General features: G+C 41.4%; 1 protein-coding gene across 4 annotated transcripts; it reads right to left on the bottom strand.

Annotated features, from left to right (window-relative positions):
- Positions 1-3574: 3574 nt before the first annotated feature.
- On the bottom strand, positions 3575-10585 carry LOC133921142 (flavonol synthase 1). 4 transcript variants are annotated; one of them, XM_062365908.1, is made up of 3 exons: positions 9620-10585; positions 5879-5922; positions 3834-4031 (listed from the first exon to the last, which is right to left on the bottom strand). In XM_062365908.1, the coding sequence occupies exons 1-3, from the start codon at positions 10466-10468 to the stop codon at positions 3983-3985; spliced, it is 942 nt and encodes a 313-aa protein (XP_062221892.1). In that variant the 5' UTR covers positions 10469-10585; the 3' UTR covers positions 3834-3982. The 4 variants fall into 4 exon arrangements, 3 of the variants coding, with proteins under 3 accessions (XP_062221891.1, XP_062221892.1, XP_062221893.1); XM_062365907.1 differs by lacking the exon at positions 5879-5922 and having other exon boundaries at positions 3575-4031; positions 9620-10579; XR_009910214.1 differs by lacking the exon at positions 5879-5922 and having other exon boundaries at positions 3897-4031; positions 9535-10583.
- Between the last annotated feature and the right edge of the window lie 11468 nt (positions 10586-22053).

Here is a 22053-nt window from a genome sequence, read left to right as displayed (position 1 = left end):
TCAGTTTCTTTGTGATTTTATCAACACCATTTACTTATCTCATCTATCACTTTTTCCAAATGGATGATTGTGGTTTCTAGTACTGGATTAACTCGCGGATAGAGCCACACATTTAAGAATGCATCTGTCACCTGCACGTCCTCATCGAATAACTACATGAACAACTGCGACAAGAGAGAGCTAGGAACGTTAGAAGATACTATATCCCGCCTCGCACGATGGGTCAGAGGAACAACTGGGAGTAATATTGATGTGTTCTAGCGGTCGGTCGAGGATTTGATTTGATATTTTACTGCATCAATAACAACCACCATACTGGGGTACATAACACCATGGGATACATTGTTCACATGATATTTCCACGGTGTCCAATGACCCTCACTGACCACTAGCAGTGAAAATTTTTATTCCTCCACTCTACAGGAACAGGAGCACTTTCCTCCTTATCAGATGAATCCTCATCGGTAATAGCTTCCTCAAGCTCCTGATACTCCCTTTCCATCTCTTCAATTATGTTAGAGATGTGCTCCCCCTCATCAATCACACCTCTTAGTTGCACCGCCTGCACATCCCCAACGTCCTTCTCGTCTCCCACAACTGCCTTGTCTATTTCATCCACCACTGTCTGACTTGTTCCTGCTAATTCTTCCCTAACGTTTATCTCTGTTGAATCCTTTTGATATACCTTAGCTAGTAGCACAAGAGAGAGACCACATTCATATGCTATATCTACGTAATGCCTCTAATTAGTTGTCGCATTAATCGGGATGAGCTCCCCAATGTACCCCTCAGTAGCACGGCTAAGCGTAGCTCTCACCTTAAGCTCATAGTGCTGGGGATCCAATTGAAAATGGTGCATCAACCACTTGCACACGTCCACTATTGTCCTTTCATTGACTCTACTAAGTCCATTCACGACATGTTGAAATCCAGATGGATCTACATTGCTAGGACTATAACTAATCTAACATTTACCATAATATATCTAAAAATATAGCTTATCCAACATACTTGAAAACATCCAAAAATATATCCAACATTAATACCAGAACTCTATACTTCTGATTATCAAAACTCTTACAAAATTATCGAAATTCATGATCATCTAACTATACATTTAGTTCACTACAATCAATATTGCTCATAAGCAAACTAACCTATTTAAACTAATTAAACCCCTATATAATTAATAAAATCCCTAATTATCTATAATTATTACCTACGTCACTATTTTGTAAAGTCTAAGTAATCAAAACTACCTACTCTAAATACAACTATATATCTTATGGATATCCTACCATGTTCAAATAGATATTTACAATAAACTACAAAAGACAGGAAAACCTCATTTCCTGATTACTGTGCTAAACCATATTTCTCATCTAATATAACTACAATTCTATCGATAAACCCTATATCTAAGTATATTTTAATTACTAATAAAAACAAACGTCTAGAAAAAATTTATTGAAAACCGAGATCCAAGACGTCCACAGATCAAAAACAGTAGAGCTTCGTCACGCTACCACCCTATCCTCTTCTCTCATCTCTTTATTTCTTTTTTGAAATAAAATGGTTATTTTAGCTGAATTCCAGCCCTTTTATAGGGCTAAGGGGGTGTTGCGCGAGCAGAGGCTAACCGCCTCCTCGGAGGACAGTAAAGGACAATACATCGGGGGTAGGTCCTAACCACCCTCTAAGGAGGCGATAAGGTCTAACCACCACATGAGAGGGCAGTAAGGGCTAGGTGGCGCTAGCCATGTCACAGTGTCATTCTTACCGCTATCAGAGTGATAGACGTCTATTTTGCAAATATTTTTAGTCGAGTATATCTTTATTAATATTTATGCTAGAAAATATAAAAAATAAAAAGTCGTGTTTTGGGTATGTGCGTGGATTTTAGAGGAAAATCAGCCCAACAGATTTATTTAGTGGAAAGAATCAGCCGAACAGATGAAAAGCAAAGCATGCAGGCTGTAGCTCAACTCCAAAGGACCAAAGGTCATACTGCTATTCTTTACAACTCGAATTCAATAGCAGGCCAGCCCATGAAGCGCAAGCGAGTACGTAGCCAGCCCACAATCCGAGGCCCAATCCACGTCAGAAACTCAGTTTTGAGCAGCGTCTTATATCTTTTGGGAAAAATACAAAAACCCCCCAAAATCACTTGGATTTTGACTTTTTCTCCTAAAATTGTTTTTTTGCAAAAACCCCTCTAAAAATTTGACTTAGTTGAAAAAACCCCCCAAAATTCAAAAAAAAATAAAAAAATCATAAAAAAAATTCTAAACAAAACTGAGACCATTCTAAGACCTTATGTGAATTTTGTTTTAAAAAATAATATCCTTTGCATCATATTTCATGAAGAGGAAGCTTGAAAAAAAAGAAAAATGTACAGCTCATTTATTAACTCATATTATTTTAACTTTGTCATGTCTACCATTATTTTTCCTACACAAATAATTGTTTAATTAAACTAATAAAAGTGGTTTCACTAATTTTGGGAGTGTTATGGATTAGTTATGAATTAATCTATCTGCAACACATTTACTCAATCCTGCACGTTACAATAACTATTTCAAGATTTTATGTATTTTTAGAAGATAGAGGATCATGTAAGAAGACTAAAAAAAATTAGTTTCATGATTTTTGGATTAGTAAATAATTAACTATGCATTTAACTCGAATTAATAAATGAGCTGCACATTTTTCTTTTTTTTCAAACTTCCTCTCCATAAAATATGATGCAAAGGATATTATTTTTGAAAAAAAAAATCACAAAAGGTCTTAGGATTATCTCTAGTTTTTTTAAGATTTGTTTTAGATTTTTTAATTTTTTTTTGAATTTTTGGAAGTGTTTTTGCAACAAAACTAAACTTCTGAGAGTGTTTTTTTTCCAAAAAAAAAACAATTTTTAGGGAAAAAATCAAAATCCAAGTGATTTTTAGGGGTTTTTTTTTCATTTTTCCCTATATCTTTTTAAGTTCTACTAGGGACAAAGCCCCAGTCCATAAGCATTGCAATTTGCAACAAGACCAGAGTAGTGTTTTACAGCACGGTACGTTTGCAGTTTCAAAAAAAAAAAAGAGAGTAGCGCAGCACAGTTTGAACAATCAATACGTTTTCATTGAGCACTCGAAGAAGAGATAAAAAAAAACTAAAACAAAAAAGAAGACAGAAACAGCTATGAACTGACGCACAACTCAAAATGAGAAATGCAACTCCGCATTTTTTTCGCATGAACGACCCATCTAGACCGTCTCTCTTCTATCTAAAATTTATCCATCCGTTAATTTTCTCATCTAATTTATGATTTTTTTACCTACCCTTCAACACAAATCTCAATAAATAGTCATGATAAAATGTGTGTCATAAAAGTTAGTGGAATTTTCATGTTCAGCTCAGAATGCTTCAGGTTCAAATCACCAAGGCACCAGCCTCCAGGACTCTTCCCCCTTTCGGATTGGACTGCAGCAGTCGCTAAACGCAACCCTATTGATGCCATTACACCATCTGCCATGCCGGACCTAGCAGCTTTCAAATTCTGCTCTTCAGTTTGATGAAGAGCAGCGTGTTAAATGGGAGCGTTTTCCTCTATAATTCTGCTTAAGAGCAAACGGCGATATTCCAGATCACAGAAGTAGCAATCCCGTTATTATTACAGTATGTCACAGCCGTACACTCCATACAGTATGTCACAGTATGGTGATGCGACTGAAACTAACCACTGCCAAGACGAAACTGACACCACGACGGCACGACAGAGAAACGTGGACGCACGTACGCCACGAGGCAACGACAACGGCGTGAGCAGTCAGTTACATCGGGAGCTTGTTGATCTTGCAGTGCTGGTAGTCCTTGTACTTCATGGCCTTGTACTTGGCCGGGCTCTCGTCGCTGACCAGCTGCAGGTGCGGCCCGACGACGAGCTCCGCCGGCGGCTCCACGAACACCGGCCACGACATCCGCGTCTTCTCCTTGTTCACCATCGTCCGGTGCAGCACGGCCTTGTACCTCCCGTTGCTGAAAATCTATTCATAAGCATGTTGAACGTGGCACAGACAGACATTAGTCTTTGTACTTTCTGCACGGCATGTTATAATATATGAGTTTAGTCTATTATAGATTTTATAATTTTACATAAATTTTAAATGCTCAATCATGTGAGAGAGATGTGCATTAGTCTCACTTTACTAATAAAAGTAGATGGAAATCAATTTAAAAAGATTTCTCTCCACCACCTATTTAACATGTGTAGATGATAGTACAAGAACACACATTCTCGTTTGGCTTGTCGGGCCATGGTCAGGGTGGGAGCGGAGGGCGGATAACGTCTGCATGAATGGTCCATCAAAATTGGATCTAGTTGCTTGTACAGGTCCGATCTTCTTTTATAGGGTTTTTATTTGCGTGAGCAAACGAATAAATATATCAAAATCGTGTCGGTCAAGACTCCCATCGTGACGGCATAACCGTCTTCGATCGTGGTGCGTCTCAACTGTATGACTCCCCCTCTATATATATCTGTTAGCCGTCGCACAAAGGAGAGACATGAGACACCACACGTAATTAGGGATTTGCCAATTTCTCTTTGCTGCGCTGTCGCACGTAGTCTACTCCATCCCGTTGCGCCGATGTGCACCGACAAATGGGAGAATAGTTCTCCAGAATACGTCGCCATTAGAATCCTGCACCGGGAGAGGGCGAATAAGGTTTTTGGAAAGCACTCGTCGTGACTACTCACGATCTGCTTTCTCTACATCATTGTGATCTACTTCGACTATTTCGTCTTTGTTATCGCCTACTGGATTGACATTACGGTAGCCTCTACATCGACTACTTCATCTGCTTCATCATCTACTGCATCGAACATCGATACCACATAGGCGTCTACATCTCAGGTCACCACCGGGTATGTATGTAAATGCTACTCGAGTACCTAGTCGAGTACATCTACTGGTCGAGTGTCTAGTCGAATATCTTGTTGGGGATATGCACTAGTCGAGGCGTGTTGAGAATTATTGAATCCTACTCAAGGCTAGTCGAATTTAGTCGGGGCTAGTCAGAACATAGTTGTTTTTTATTATTTGCATCCATTTTTGTTCATTTTATATCAGGAATTAAATTAAATTAAATCTAAAAGTGCTATTACTTACAACAATCCAAAAATCTTATTGTAGGCACTTTGATTTAAGGATAGCTGATTTTACCAATGCACTGAAACCGGACAAGTTTATTGGTGTGCATGTAAGCTATGAACTGCTACTGGGTTGCGTCTGGCAGGCCTAAAGGAACTATTTCCTCTAATGAGTAGAAGAAGTTTGAGAAAACTAACATACTCTTTATAGAATATGTTCTTAGCGCTCTTACCGATCGTCTTTGTGATGTATATATGAACATAAAGGGCACAAAAGAGTTGTGGAACATACTGAATGTAAAATTTGGTGCGTCAGATGCAGACATAGAATTGTATATCATGGAGCAATATCATGACTACAAGATGGTCGATAATCGATTGGTAGTTGAGCAGGCTCATAAGATTCAGTGCATTGTAAAATAACTCGAGCTCCTAAAGTGTTCCTTATCCGACAAGTTTGTGGTTGGGGGTATCCTTGCCAAATTACCTCACTCATGGAGAAATTTTGCCACGGCTCTAAAATACAAGAGACAAGAAATCTTTATTGAGAGTCTGATTGTGTCTCTTGATGTTAAAGAGAAAGCTCGAGCTTAGGACGTGCATAATAAAGGAGGCGATGGATAGTCTACCGTAAATATGGTGCAACATTTCTCTAATAGCAAGTACTAAGGGAAAAATAACAAGGCCAAATAAACCATCAACTTCAAAAAAATGAAGATGTACAAAGATGATAAACCTTACTTCGTGCACGGCGAGGATGGCCATTGGGCCAAAGATTGCCGAGACTGCAAAAGATGAAAGGTTAATCAAGGGAAGAACACCGAGTCTGTCAACATGACGATTGACAATATTAGAGATGGAACTAGTGGGTGTGATAATCTACCTATTGTTCTTTTAGTGGATCATTCTACCAGTTGGTAGATTGATACTGAGGCTAATATACACATATGTGCTGACATTTCAATGTTCTCTTCTTATCCGATTGCTAGAGATTATTCCGTCTTAATGGGAAATAGCTAGAGATTATTCTGTCTTAATGGGAAATAGGTCTCATGCTACTGTTCATGGTATTGATATAGTAGATCTAAAGTTTACTTAGGAAAAGATCGTGCAGCTGAGGAATGTGCAGTATGTCCCTTAATAAACAAGAATCTAGTTAGTGGTTCCCTTCTCTACAGAGACAAGTTTAAAGTGGTACTTGAGTCTAATAAAGTGATTCTATCAAAACTTGGACTTTTTATTGGTAAAGACTATGAGTGCGGGAGCTTATTATGCTTTTCTCCTTTTGATTTCTGCAATAAATCTTTGAATCGTATTTGTGGCAATATTAATGGAGATGAGGCTAGTGTTTGGCACTCATAATTATGTCACATAAACTTTGGTTGTATGACTCGTCTTTTCGGCTCGAATTTAATTCCTAATTTTTTCATTGTCAAAGGTTCTAAGTGCCAAAGTTGTGTGCAATCTAAGCATCCTAGTAGTTCTCACAAGGCAGATGAGGAGAGAAATTTGTTAGAACTCATACATTCAAATCTTTGCGAGATGAATGGTGTGTTGATGAAGGGTGACAAAAGATATTTCATGACTTTAATCATATATATTTGTTGAAATCGAAAGATCTATAAGGCAGAAATTGAAAATCTATTGGAAAGAAAAATCAAAAGACTTAGGTCGGATCATGTGGATTGTACTTCTTGAGTGAATGTAAAGAGAAAATTGAATCTGTCAGAAAATTAAGAAACTCTGGAGTGATAGCGTTGGATTATATCCAAGCAGCTAAAAATCTGGTAGATTAATTTACAAAGAAACTATCACGAAATGTGATAGATAATTCATCGAAGGAGATGAGTATGAGACCCATATGAGTTATACAATAGTGGCAACCTAACCTATGTGATCAGATATCCTGTGAATTAGGACCTGAGAAGAACAAGCTATTGGTTAACTGAATGAGAGTACCACACAACCTACTCGGGTAAAGATGCAAGACTCTCGAAATCTGTAAGGTAGGTTAGCTATTGCCTTAATGTGTTATGTTGGCTTTAATTAGTGAAGATGCTAACATATGTTATTTTTGAAAGAACACATATATGAGCCTGACTGTTGGTTGTAGTTTATAAGACTTGGGTGATCTCTAATAAATTCATGAAGAGACCATGAAGTATAACTTATATGCTCCACTCGCGGTGTAGCCTACTATCAACCTAGTATCAGTTATAACTCTAAGTGAAACTTGTTAGCACAAGACTTGCAATTCAAGACTTAGTCCATTGTCAAGTTCTGAATGCGTGTAGCTTGATGTTCTAGGTGTATGTTCAACCTAACCGTCTCCACTGAAACACTAATATATCAAACAATATTAAGAAAAAGGTAAATCTTCGTGGGACTTTTAGATGTGATGGGTGATTGTTAGAATATATAGGCTTAGCCCATTATATGCTCAACCATGTGAGAGATGTGCGTATTCTTTAGTACCACCTTGCTAATAAAAGTGGATGAAGACCAACTTAAACCAGTTTATCTCCTCCACCAATTTAGCATATGTGGATGAGAGGACTAGAAGAACACACACGCGCTCGCTCACTTCAACAGGCTGTGGCTGGGGCCAGAGCAGGAGCAAAGGGCGCAGGCGCATGACACCTGCGGGAATGGTCCATCGAAATATGGTTTGATTGCTTGCGCATGTATGTCTTCCTTTTGCCGTTTCTTTCTTTTTGCTACGTGGGCAAACGAATAACTATATGAAAATCATGTTGGTCAAGACTCTAATCGTGATGACATAACCGTCTCCGGTCGTGGTACATCTCAACCACACGACTCTCCCTCTATATATATTTGTCAGCCGCCGCATAAATGAGAGATGTGAGACACCACACGTAATTAGGGTTTTACAAATTTCTCTCTGCTCCACTGTCACACGTAATCTACTACATCCCGTTGCACCAGTGTGTACCGACGAATGTGAAACCAGGTTTTTGGGTCCTGTCGCCCTTGGGATCCTGCTCCAAGAGAGGACGAATGAGGTTTTTAGGAATCGCTCGTTGCGATTGCTCATGATCTACTTCATCTACATTATTGTGATCAACTTTGACTACTTCGTCTTTGTCATCACTTACTGAATTGGCATCATGGTGACATCTGCATCGACTATTTTATCTTCATCATCATCTACTACATCAAGCATCGACACCACAAGAGCATCTACATCTCACGTCATCATCGGGTACGTATGTAAATCCTACTCGAGTACCTAGTCAAATATCTTATCAAGAATATGCACTAGTCGAGGCGTGTTGAGACTTGTCAAATTCTACTCAAGGCTAGTCAAATTTAGTCGGAGCTAATTGGAACGCAATCATTATTATTTATTCTATCTGATCCTATTTATTTTATATTAAAAAATAAATTAAATTAAATATGAAAGAACTATTACTTACAAACAAGGTTTACAAAACCGTTTGGAGCACAAAAACCGAGATCCGACGGTAACCGAAAAATTGTAGTTATCACAATAACCGCTTGAAATTCAGCGAGAATTCACTCAAAATTCACTCGGTCAAATTTGAAATTCGCTGAGAATTCGGACCGAATCGATTGAAGGTAACCGCTCAGTTTGCACCGGTTATCGAGCGGTATCGCCGATTTATCTAGCGCATTTTCCCAATTTTCTGCATTGTCACTAACCGCTCGATTTTGTTGGTAACTGTTCGATTTTAGTGATTTATCGAGCGGTTTTCTTGAATTTCAGTGATGTTTAAAAAAACCAAAAAATAGCTCAACCTTGTAAAATCAATAGCTAATTCATCTGAGCTTAAAAATCAAGTGAAACAATTTTTTTTATTTTCCTTGTAACATGATCTACATGATAAAAATAGTTATTGTAATATGCAGGATTGTATAAATATGTTGTAACTAGATTAATTCATAACTAACCCATCACACCTCTAAAATTATGAAGCCACTTTTATTAGTTTACTTATACTATTTTTTATTTAGAAAAAATATTGGTAGATATAAAAAAAATTAATTACAGCGTTGTTCCTTAACATATTCACTTTATGCTTGTGAAATTTGTAAAAATCATGAAGAAATTAATAAAACTCTAACTTAAGTGAAATCAATTTTAAAGGTCCTCTTAAGATACATCCATATAAGAAAAATATTTATTTCTATGTTAAACTTTTTCTTAACATGAGTTAATAAATGAACTGTGCGTTTCAAGTTTTTTTTAAACTTCCTCCTTATAGAATATGATTCAAATGATATTATTTTAAAATTAAATTTTCACGAAGTTCAAGGATTTTCTCTAATTTTCAGGATTTTTTTTTAATTTTTTAAATTTAAATTCGATAATCGATTGGTTTATATTATTTGAACGGAACAGTAAGATCCGTTACCGTGAATTTCGACGGTAACCGCCGAATTTCTTAACCCTGCTTCCAACACGGCTCAGGCGTGAAAGATAGTAGCGTGCGCACTTGCCTCGATCTGGTCGCCGATGTGGACGATGAGCGCGCCGGGCACGTACTTGGCGTCGTACCAGTGGCCGTCCCTGAAGATCTGGAGCCCCTGCACCTCGTTGGGCACGAGGATGGTGAGCGTGCTCATGTCGGTGTGCGGCGCGACGCCGAGCGTGAGCTCCGGCTGCGGGCACGGTGGGTAGAAGTTGATCTTCTGCAGGAACACCAGCTTGTCACCGCCGAACGCCTCGCTCATGGCGCCCTTCTCCAGGCCCAGCCCCAGCGAGAGGTGCTCGAACAGCTCGCGCGTCAGCCGCTGCATGTGCGCGCAGTACGCCTCGTTCGCTTCCCTGTAGCCGGCGGGGTCCTTGGGCCATATTCCGTGGTCGACCTTCTCCGGCGGCGCGACGACGTGGAAGAAGAAGTCGTTCCATGTCTTCTTGCCCTCAAGGTCCTTCTGCAGCTTGGTGCCGTACCCCTCGATCTTCCCGGAGGCCGGGTCCATGGCGTGCCGCTCCTTCTCATCCTGCGGCAGCGCGAAGAAGGCCCGCCCCACGAGCTGCAGCTCCGCCACCACAGCCGCGGGCACGCCGTGGTTGACCACCTGGAAGAGCCCCCACTCCCTCGCCGCCTCCACCATGCGCGCGCCGCACCCGGGCTCCGACATGTCGATCACGGGCGCCTCCGGCGCGTCGGCCCCGCAGAACGTGGTGGCACCCGGCTGCTCGTGCTCCGACCGCACGAACTCCGGCGGAACCGCGCCCAGCGACGCCGCCAGCGCCTGCACGCTCTGGTGCATCTCCCCCATCACGTTAAACTGCTTTACTCCCGATGAAGAGCAACGGAGCTCGTAGCAGTAATATATATACATGGACCGTGAGCGAGCGAGCGAGGAGCGAGTGGGCAAACGCGCGGTGCCCCGCTCACGCACGCGTACGTACGGCACGGACGCGACGTGGTTGGTGCCGGCGCCCGGTGTTGCAAGCGTCGCTGGTTTGGGAACTGAAAAAGGCGGCACAAAGCAAGGGCGTCGCGTATCGCGTGGTTTTGGCCGTTCGATGCACCTACCACACACTCGTTTTCTTTATCTTTTTCATTCGCCGCATTTCCGGGTAGCTAGCTAGCTTGCTCAGAATCTCCGGTGGCCAGTTGGTGTCAGAGTCGTACGTTGTACCCGCCAGGGACTCGTCTGGCTCAAGCTGTGCAACGGACAGGGACTCTAATTCTCTTTCTCGTCCAAGCTCTCTTTATTTTCTCTAGGCTCCAATAATTTCTCTTCAAACAGATTAGTAAAGAGAACCGAGAGAATCCCGTTAAGAGAGAATAGTTTTATGAATTCTTTTATGACGTAAACTGTGAAGAAAACCGTTGAAATGTTAAAGAGAAACAAATCCTTTCACGAAGAGATTCTCGTCCGCGAATAAACTCCCTTGGATATGGTCTAATATGTGTTAATTAGATGGTGATGAGCATGGACGTTGGTGCAATATGCAAAGTGCATGGTACCTGTAGTATTGTTCTATGGATGCATGGTGAGCAGAGATGCCCATGGGTCCTAAAGTTGATATCCGATGGGTAATTATAATAAGTGATGGGTGATATTTATCACCCGTCACTTATGACTTGTACGTATATAACCCTAGCTAGTTCCCTCGTGCGCTATCTATCATTTTGTCTGAGTCTTTTTGCTTGCGCACGCTAATAGGGTTCACTGTCGCCGTCGCTCTCCATCGAGATGGTCGCCGTCACCACTGAGCCCGTCTCCACCATCACCCTTGAGCCCTCTTCGCTCCCGTCGGATCCTCGCCACACTTGGAGCAGCACCATCGCCCCCGGGCCTACCACCGTCGCTACAAGCCATCGCCCCATCTCTGTCGAGCTCAGTGTCCACCTCCCATCTCTGTTGAGCCCGGTGTCTACCCACCCCCATCTCTGTCTGGCACGCCCCCACTCCTCCCCCATCTCCTGCTCGTACTGGATCCGTTGTGTGGTTGATGATAAATCATGATGTTTGTTGGAGATCTTGTTTGCTCAAAGTGCCCTTAATCTTCCTAATGCAATGTTGGATCAGATTTGTTGGAGATCTTGTTCTGATAAGACAAATTGATGACAAGTCAGATTTGTTGAAGATCTTCCAAATCATGAAGTCTAAAATAGGAATGTGGCATATCGCCTGCTAATGATGGACTTGTGGCGTTCATGCTTGAAGTGCTTATTTCTTGGTGTGAATTGTGATGCCTTACTCATTCCTTATTACCTCATTGCTGCATTTTGTCTTAGATGGAGCAGAGGCTTTTGAGTGCACTTTCTTATACTTGAAATTGCTCGAGATTCGATGACACATCACCGGGCTCATGGTGTCTGAAGTTATCAGCCCACACGGTGAGTTTCACTATAGAATCTCTAGTTTGTGATGTCTTATGTAATATGAGTTGATCGGAACTTTATAACATTTGTGATTCTGTAATGAATATATTGGAACTATGTAACCTTTGCGATTCTGTGATGAGGTGAGTTCTTATATAAGTGTGTTTGTCACTATAAATTTGGATGCATTGTTGTTATTTGCAGGGAGAAGACGCTATCAAATCCTGGTTAAGCTCCATGATGCAGCTAGGAAGCATATCAATCCAGCAGGATACCATAAACATAAGTGACGGGCAACATAATTACCTGTTACTTATGTTAAATATAAGTGATGGGTAACTTAGGTTACTCGTCACTTATGTATTCCCCCCCAACACATGTGTGATAGACATAAATGACGAATAACCTAGTTACCCGTCACTTATATTGGGACATAAGTGACGGATGAAGAGTTTACCCTTCACTTATGTCTGCCACTAAACCACATGGGAGATGCTCAAAGGTGACGAGTTGAGGTTATGACCCATCACCGATGACCTCAATAGTGACAGGTCCTTACCTGTCACCAATGACTAGTCATCAGTGACACGTTCGGGGTGACAGGTATAGGTCCATCATTTATGACGGGTATGACCCGTCACCCATGTCTATTTTCCACGTAGTGTGTGCATGGACGTTGGTGCAATATGCAAAGTGCATGGTACATGTAGTGTTGTTCTCATCATACCTGATGGATGCGTGGTGAGCAGAGATGCCCATGGGCCCTGAAACCTGATACCTGACGGGTAATTACTCTATTAGGAATTAGGTATAGACTTTTTTCTACCTATGGGTCTGTTAATAGGGCAAAATTATCACACATCGGGTGGAGTGGGTATAGATCCGTTCTCCTACTACCCATACCTATGTACTCATAGGTCCTCAACCTCCTAGGCCACCACCATATCTGACCCAGCTAGCCCATTAGCCCACCATAAAACACTAGAACCACCCACCACCTAAAGTCCTCAGCCCCAAAATCCCAGACTCATGCCTTATGACCGTGCGTGTGAAGCACCAAAGCCACCTCCTCCTTCACCGCCCCTCTCGGTTGTAGAAAACATACCTTTGGGGAGATTGTAGCGACCATATTTAGGGCATATATGTGATTTTAGTGATTAATGATAACATAGTCAATGGGACAAATATTTTTGTCAAGTATATGCTTTAGTATATCTCATGGATGTAATACATGAAGAAGTCATCGAAGTCGAGACAAAGATTGGTTGAATCGGAGAAGTTTCAAAATAAATGACTATGTCAGATGGTCCGACGACAAAGGTGTTATACACGCCAAAGTGTTTCAGCTCATGGAACTTGTACATTCTAGAAGGTCTAGCGTATAAAGAAGATGCACGCTGAATTATTTCTTGAGGAAGGATTTGAAGATGCTACATGTTAGATGGTCCGGTGCTCTGAAGTTCTACACGTCGAAGTATTTCTTGCAGAGAAGACTTCAATGACAGTTTGGCACGATTGTACATGCCAGATGGTCTGACGCTGAAGATTGGCTATGACAGAGCATTTTGGGTAGAGAAGTGGCCCGATCAGCTCAAGTATACACATCGAATGGTCCAGCGATGGAGCTGGTAAACACGCCAGAACATCTGGTGTTCGTAATGAGTTTGAGTGGAGGTCCAATGGCTAGTTTTGATGGATGTACACACCAGATGGGCTAGTGAGTACAATGTTGTTTACATCGGGTCATCCAGCGTATACAGTAAAGTTGACCCGTTGGGCAACAGCTAATCCGTAGGGTTGAGGCTATAAATACTCATCTATTCAGTCATTTGAAGGTGATATAGTCTAGAGAAGCTCATATACAATAGTAAAGATATCCAAGCCACCAAAGTACTCAAGGTGATCATCCAAGGCGATTAAGCACAAGATTAGTGGGTGATTAGTGCTTATAGCCCTAGAGAGAGTTAATGCTAGGTGTTGCTGTCTAGAGAGTGGATTAAGGAGTGATCCTGCCATGTACCTAGAGATATGGCGACACCTTGGAGTCTTGGTGACTCGCTGGTACCTTAGGTCTTGGTGGTTCAAACTTGTGGACTCTTTGACTTGGTGTGGAGCAGCAATAATAAGTTTTTACGGGGATGCGAAGACCCTTGCCATAATGGCTAAAGCTCTTAAGTGAAGACGGTGGCAAGTGATCAGAAGAGAGACTTGGTGTGAGCCTTGCCTTTGTGGTTTGGTGGCTCAAGAACCATAACCGAAAGAGTCTTGGCGACCGAGGGCATATATCCTTAGTGGAGCTCCAACGTGGACTAAGGATTACATTCATGCTATCGATATCACGGGATAAGAATCTCTTGTGCCGAATTTGCTCTCTCTATCTTATTTATGTTTCCGTATTTACGTACTTGCAATCATACCTTCCCATAGTAAGTTGCAATCCTTTTAAACCATAGAATAGACATACTAAATAAACCTATAACATATTTAGATTGAAATTAATATAGGTCTATCTTGTGAAGTTTTTTAAGTATGATAATTTTAAGTGTTCTAATTCACCCTCTATTAGGACGTCACCGATCCTTACAAGTAGTATCAGAGCCTCGTGCTCTTGATATATTTAACCGCCTTGAGTTATGATGTCTAGGATGAGATGGATACCCATAATGTTCCATATTTTGATGGCATTTACTTTCCCCGTTCGAAAATTCTAATTTTTTGTTATTTGTAAGTCCAAAGTTTAGATGTTTGGAGAGTCACCGAGGAGAGGATAAAACAACTCATCACCAACATGGAGAGATAATTCAATGCATTGGCGAAGAGTATCCTTTTATTAACTTTAAATGTTGATGCATTTAATCACATTAATTCTCTCACAAATACACATGATATATAGACTAGTCTCATTAAAATACATAAAGGCACAAATGATGTGTGCAATGAAAAATATTATGTACTAGTTACTAAACTCAATGACATCAAACAACTTCCGTGTGAAACTGCTAATGACATATACTAACATCTGAATACTCTTTTAAATGAGATTAATGGGCTGAGTTTGACACCAATTGAAGATGATCAGGTGGAGAGGAGAATACTTCAAACCATTCTTTTAAAGTACAAGTTGATAGTCTTCATCTGCAACAACAACGACATTAAGAGAATTACTCCAAGTCAAGTGCTCAGCAAGATCACTACCCATGAGATGACCATGAACACGGGGGTTGAAGCTTCTTCCTCATCTGATGCCAAGAACTTTACTCTCAGAAACAAGCAAGCTCCATGCCCATATATGAAGGCAAAGATGAGGAGGCAATAGAAAGAGTCAAGCTCAAGCGAAGATGATGGTGATCAAAATAATGAGCGATGAAGAAAATGAGCAAAGCACCTCAAGTGCTGAAGAGATTGATCCCAACGTCGCTAAGCTCATTTCACAAGTGGAGAAGAATTTCAAAGGGATTAATGTCAAGATTGGTCATCGAATCTACCTGAAAGACTTGATCAACATAATTGATCATATCAAGAAGGAGAAAAAGACCAAGAACAAGAGTAAGACAAGGGAAAGAGGCAAAGCTTTCACAAATATAGTAAGATGGGTGAGTGAAGATGATTCAAGCTCAAGTGATGAGAGTTTCACTATCAGCTCTTGCTCAAGGCCATCATCATAAAAGTTATCACGTAAGTCATTTCATAAGTGCCTTATGACCAAAGGTATAGAAAGTGATGTCAATGATGATAAATTTGATGAGGATTCACCCTCTCAAGAAGAACTCTTTGATTTGATCAGTGAGTAACAAAGGGCATTAAAGAAAACAAGCTAAAGAACTTAAGAAATTCAATGTTCTTATTGAAGTTCATGCTACCTTTGTGTCTAATTATAAATAATTGTTGAATAAATTCGAATTGCTAAACAAGGAGTATGATGAGCTTAAAGCAAAACTTGAGGGTATTGAATCTCAATGTAAGGTCCCTTTGAAGAATCTACATCTCTCTTTAATTTAAATTTTAAGGTAGATGGTTCCACTTCTTATGATGATTTAATTGATTTATCTAGCTCACATCTTTGCAATGAAATATGTATTAAGAATGATTTTGTAGAACTATCTAACAAACTCATTGCATAAGAAAATAATGAGCTCAAGTAAGAAGTGGAAAGACTCATGGAGGACTTGGCAAGATTAAAGGGCAAAGAACATGTCTAACCTCCTCAAGATAACCGTGCCAACATGGTGAGCAAGCTTACGGAGGGGTCTATTGTGACTGCTTCAAGTGTCATCAAGAAGACCATACGTCTTTTCAATGCAAGCAAGTAAAGAAGGAGGCCAAGGAAAAGAAGAAGATGATGAACCTCTTCAACAAAACCTCCAACCTCTACACCAAGCCCAATTACAAGATCAATATCCAGAGCAATTACTACAATCTCAAGACGAAGGACAATGATAAAATGTTTGCACATATGGTTGGGAGAAAGGAACGAAAGTGAAACCAACCTATTTGGGTACCAAAAAAGTCATCATCAACATGAAGGGACCCCAATCAGTTTGGGTTCCAATGAAGACTTAAATTCTTAGAGTCAGCATTAGGGATTTGGAGGCCTGGCTCACAAGATGAAGAAAAATTTCAAGCAAAGAAGCTAAGTGTATGAGATTAGACGTATTGATGAAGACCTTGATCATCATATACCTAAATCCCATCCTAACTTAAACAAGATAATGGTACTAAATGCAAAATCTTTTCAATTGATTTATTCATTTTTCTTATCTTGGATTGCATATGCTTATTTCTATCTATTGCAATGACTAGTGTGGGTTCATCTTATGGTAGATTCCTTACGCTTCTTTTTAACTTATGAGCAACCTACACGATTTATTAGTTGTAGGCTCTTTATATGGTCATACTTTTACAATTGATATTTTTTTATGTGTCATGAATCAATCTATAGGGTACCTCCATTGTTATCAATAACACGTGTATTTCTGTCATAAGTATTCAACACTTGTATGCACACACTTAGGGGGAACATAACCTATGAGTTGTGATTTTTAGATTAACATATGCTGCAAGTTATATCTTTTGTAGTCTCATGGAGTAATCCTCAAGTTTTCAGAGGTATACATTGCTTAAAGACTTCAATTGATAAACTTTCTATTTATATATACATTCTAGCGGTACATATGTTTTTCTTTCATCATATGTATGCACACATATAACTGAAGTTTAGACTATATTATGTGATTTTCATGTATTAAGATCATTGTGTTTTTATTTCAATTGGTATCCATACAACCATTTCTATTGGATCCCTACAAGTGGCACTATCTTATTGGTTACGTTAGAGTATTTTGTGCAAAGAAGAAGTGGCTCGGTCGGCTTAAGTGTACACACCAAATGTTCTAGCGATGAAGCTGGTGAACACGTCGGAACATCTGGTGTTCATAGTGAGTTTGAGTGGAGATACAACGGTTAGAGATTGATTGTACAATATATAAATATAATAGGTATTCTATATTTATAGATGTCTATTTTGAAGTTATATCTGACTAGCATTCTAGTATTCGAGCTATATTATCCTATTTTCTTGTGTTTTCCCTATGTCCGATCCAAATGGCCAGTTCTCTGTTTTGCACTTGTATTTCCCTTTCACATTAGGGCAATTCACTTGTTCTCGTGTTTTTGTCAGGCAAGTACCAACGAGTCCTATATAATGCGTTGTCCATACAAGTACATTGTCCACATACCAAAATGAGGTCAAAATTCGTAGAGCATAATTCAGTTGTTTCAAAACTAGTAAATCAATGATGCTTACCATATAATCACACGTTGGGATTCATGCTTTAGGTAGAAGCAAAACATTTGACAATGACCTCTAACTTTATAGGGACGGAGGAGGGCAGGAGGTTGGCGTGTGCAGGGCGGAGATACCCCCCCCCCCCGGGGGCATTTATACTAATTACAAAATTAGATAGTTGCCCCCCTCTAATGCAAAGACATCAGTTGTTGGTCCCCTCCGCTGATCTTTTATAGCTACGTCCTTGGTTGTGTGCTTGTGTAGCACCAGATTGCGGAGGTAATGGTGGCAGGGACGGGCGACACGGTGACAAAACCGTGTAGAAGGAATTTGGCGACAAGAAGGTGGAACTGTGTAGGTAAGAGCATCTCTCAAATTTATCTCTCTATTTTCTTAGATAGGTAGTTCTCTATTCAGATTTCATTTTCTATTTATCAGCGTATTCTAACCGACTCTCTAAATCTCGCTCTCTAAATTTAACTCATCTATATTTTATTAATATCCTATAAATAAAAATATTTGCAACTACTAAATTTTGTATATGTTTGAATTCAAAATGAATTAAAAGAAGAAAATCACATGAAATGATAAAATGCATATAAATAGAACAGTAAAGAACCACTTTTTCACCATATAACCTGGTGCCTAGTGCTGACAATAATTTTAGATATTCATCACAAGAGTATTAGTGAATTTTTTTAATTTTTTGGAATTTATTTGAGACACTAACAATTACTAGAAGTTATAAAAGTAGTATTATTTAGAAATTATTAGTTTAAATTCTATACTGTTTTTTAGGTGAAACTAATTAAAATGAGTTACACATAGATTATAAAACATGTAAAAAAAGTTCTATAATTTTTTAGTAATAAAAGACCACTATTTTAAATAAAAAAGATGGCAAGAGAAATTTAGAGCTAACAAGTATTATTCACATAGGTCTACATGCCATCGTCTTGCAGCGAATAGCGAGCGGAGATGGCGAGCCTCCCGCTCGCTGGATGTGGCTAGCGAGATGGAGCAGATAGCCAGCGGTAAAGATATTTAAATAGGACGTGTCTACTGGACCAGCCCGAAGCACGACATTATAGGCACGGCCTGGCCCGAGCCTAGACGGGCTGAGCCGGCATGGCACGAGGCCCCGTGGTGTGCCTAGGCTGAGCGTGTGGCACGCTGGGCCGGCACGGCCCGGGCACGCGGCGGCCCAGGAGGCACGGCTGGCTCGGGCAGCACGGCCGGCCCGGCATGGCACGCGGTGGCCCAGGCGAAACGGTAGGCCCGACACGGCACGCGGCGACCCAGGTGGCACGCGGCGGCATGGCCCAGGCGGCACAGCCTAGGAGGCACACAGCGACACGCGGCGGCATGATCGGCCCGACACGGCACAGCCCAGCGGCACGCCTGGGCCGGCTGTAGTCGTTGTGCGTGGGCCCAGCACCCGGGGGCATGCACGGCACGCGGTAGCCCCGCATGTCCCCTCGCCATGAGCCGCAAGCTTATATGCCAAGTCATTCCGTCTCAACCCTCTGTGAGCCCACCTGCGAACTTATCGATTTGCCTGGTCATTTTGCAGACCCTGTTCAATCTGTCACATGGTGCTAAGTCGGTCCGCAAAACCCCACTCTGTAGCATTTAATGCTATGGTATGGGACACTACCCATCTGCGACGATCACGACTTTGTTCGCTGAAGGGATGTGCCTCGGGAAGGAAAACATTTGAGTAAAAATCAATAAATGGGATTAGACAGGTTATGTATCATTACTACAAAATATATTTAGTCAGACGTCTTTGCACAGACGGATTTATAGAGTTGCTTGTATAAATGGTACCACAAACGGCTACAAACTAGAACCGTTTGAGAAAATGGCAATAAGCAGTTGCAACAAAGTGGGACACCGTAGTACAGATGGTTACAAACTACAACTATCTATACTAATAGTACAAACAATTCCAAATTAGAACCATCTGTAAAAAAAGAACAATACTACTACTTGGCAGTAATAGTACAAACGATTTCAAATTAGAACTATCTGTTAAAAAAGGAATAGTACAGCTTGTACTAATCAGTACAGATGGTTCTAAATTTATCACCATTCATACTAATAGTGTCCCACTTGTTTTGAGCATATATCTTATAGATTATTTTCATACAAATGAATAGCAAGTGAGACGGTAAGGAATATTCGCGTGAGGTTAGAGGTTGCGGATTCGACTCCTAGAAAATGCACTCGTGGTATATGGGGCTGGTGTGGGTAGGAAAAATATATTTTTAGATTTTTTAGCTCCAGAAAACTTAGTACAGATAGTTCTAATAACGAGTCATCTATACAAATGATTTGTACATATGGTTCAAAAATCGTCTATACAAATTTGATTTGTACAGACTCTTTTCCACAGAATGTCAAAAAAAGTGTCTCGCACGGGGTTTCCAAACCGTTTGTACAAATCATTTTTCTACTAGTGTATGGACGTCCCACAACCAGCAAGCGCTGGTCGTGAGATCACAATATCTCGCAAGGAGTCTGGTCACGTAAGCCTCGTGCTAGTCGAGCCAGCTTTAACCTAGTCACGCGATGGGAGATGGTTTAGTAAATATCCCTCGCCGATCGTCATACCCCTCATGGGGCTTGTTAGCTAGGACACCCTCTTATCCAATACTCCGATAGTAGCCACCAAGCTTCTCCGTGGTCGTAGTTAGATCTGGTCGCACCACTTGGGCCCCAAGGGAACATAGTCCACCTAGAGAGTGGTCGTCGACGCCGTTAGCCTTCAGAGTTTCATTCTGAACTTCTCGTCGGGCATGATCCTCTTGCTCTCAGGTGGCCACCTGGATCTGGATCACGCCGCGGAGGTAGCGTTGGTGCAGAGAGTCATCCAGGTCAAAGGGTTGGTTGTCTCGACGTGGCGAGGGTCTCTGAGCGCTCTCCATTACTGAGGGAGGACAAGATCTTTCCTGTCGTGGGGACTGCCATGATTTTTGGTGATCGCGACCTTCACTAGTCTTATTGGTGGACGTGGTGTTTGCCGTTACGGTTTGGCGTTGGGCGGTCTCAACCAGAAGTGAGAGGTCACACAACCATGGCGCTACTGGTGAACCCTCTGGTACTGTTATTGGTGGATGGCTAAGAAGGATTAGCACGATCTGTTGATTCTGCGCAGGCGTCATGGCCCCATAGTCGAGATGTTGAGCGTGGAGTGGTGACATATCGCAAGGGGGAGCTCCTTGCATTTGTGCAGCATGACAGCCTTGGTGACGACGCTGCCAAAGATCGTGTCCTCCGCGGAAGCTCCTCCAGACGATGTTATGGTGGTTGGGACTGTGTCAGAGCGTTCCTGTGTCCAGTGCCGATCTACTTCCCCTCTGGATGCGTGGCATAGGGATCATCGCAGGTACACGGAACATGGGAGCCTTCATTGCCCCCATTACATGAGCTATCATGAAAACTTCTCACTGAGCCTCGTAGCCTATAGACTCAGATTCGGTGTCCCATACCTAGAGCACACTGAGCTCATTTAGGTAGTATCCCATGACGAATACCTTATAGTGATCGGGGTCCTTGAAATGTGACCCAGCGGTTACCATGGACCGGCCATGGGTAACCCAATCTAATCTCCAATACCTATCGAAACGCGAAAATGCACCCCTTACCTAGCATGCCAAATATCGAGGGTTAGTCCTTGATAATGATTATAGGGTGTACCAGTCGATGGATGCGTGATCAACATCTTGAATAGGTGTGTATCTACTAGAACTTAAGAACACCGGGGATTTTCCAGGTTCAGACCTCTCGAAGGATAACAGCCCTACGTCATGTGTATTTTGTTATGAGTGTTTTTAAAACTAGTTACATGTGAGATCCACTCCTCCAATCCTAGACTCGTTCTCCTCTTTATATAAAAGAGACTGAGAACTTACAAGAGGGCCCTTCCCGTAGACTCATACCTAGCCAGATATTCTTTTCTCAATCCATCACCACACGAAGCTCGCGCTACACCTTGCGCCAGTGGTACTGAGGGGTCCATCCCATCCCTTTGGACGCGTCCACTTTTATTTTACCTTGGTAGCCCCACATGCCCCCTCACCGTGAGCCGCAAGCTTATCTGCCAAGCCATTCCCTCTCAGCCCTCCGTGATCTAGTCTGCAAACTCGTCCATTTTCCTAGTTGTTCTACAGACCTTGTCTCATCATCGCATGGCGCCAAGTCGGTCCGCAAAATCTCACTTCATAGCATTTAATGCTACGAGAAGGAGCATTGCATATCTGCACCGGCCACGACTTTGTTCGCTGAAAGGAGGTGCCTCG

This window comes from Phragmites australis, chromosome 6 (assembly GCF_958298935.1).
Source record: "Phragmites australis chromosome 6, lpPhrAust1.1, whole genome shotgun sequence".
NCBI lineage: Eukaryota > Viridiplantae > Streptophyta > Magnoliopsida > Poales > Poaceae > Phragmites > Phragmites australis.
Note: the sequence above shows the minus strand (reverse complement) of the source record. Positions and strands in the feature narration are given on the sequence as shown.

Bases quoted from the DNA above. Each gene is read 5' to 3' on its own strand.
- LOC133921142 (XM_062365907.1), bottom strand. From the start codon at position 10,468: ATGTATATATATTACTGCTACGAGCTCCGTTGCTCTTCATCGGGAGTA. The intron at 4,032-9,619 runs GCAAGTGCGCAC...GCTTATGAATAG, and splicing joins ACATCGGCGACCAGATCGAG to ATTTTCAGCAACGGGAGGTA.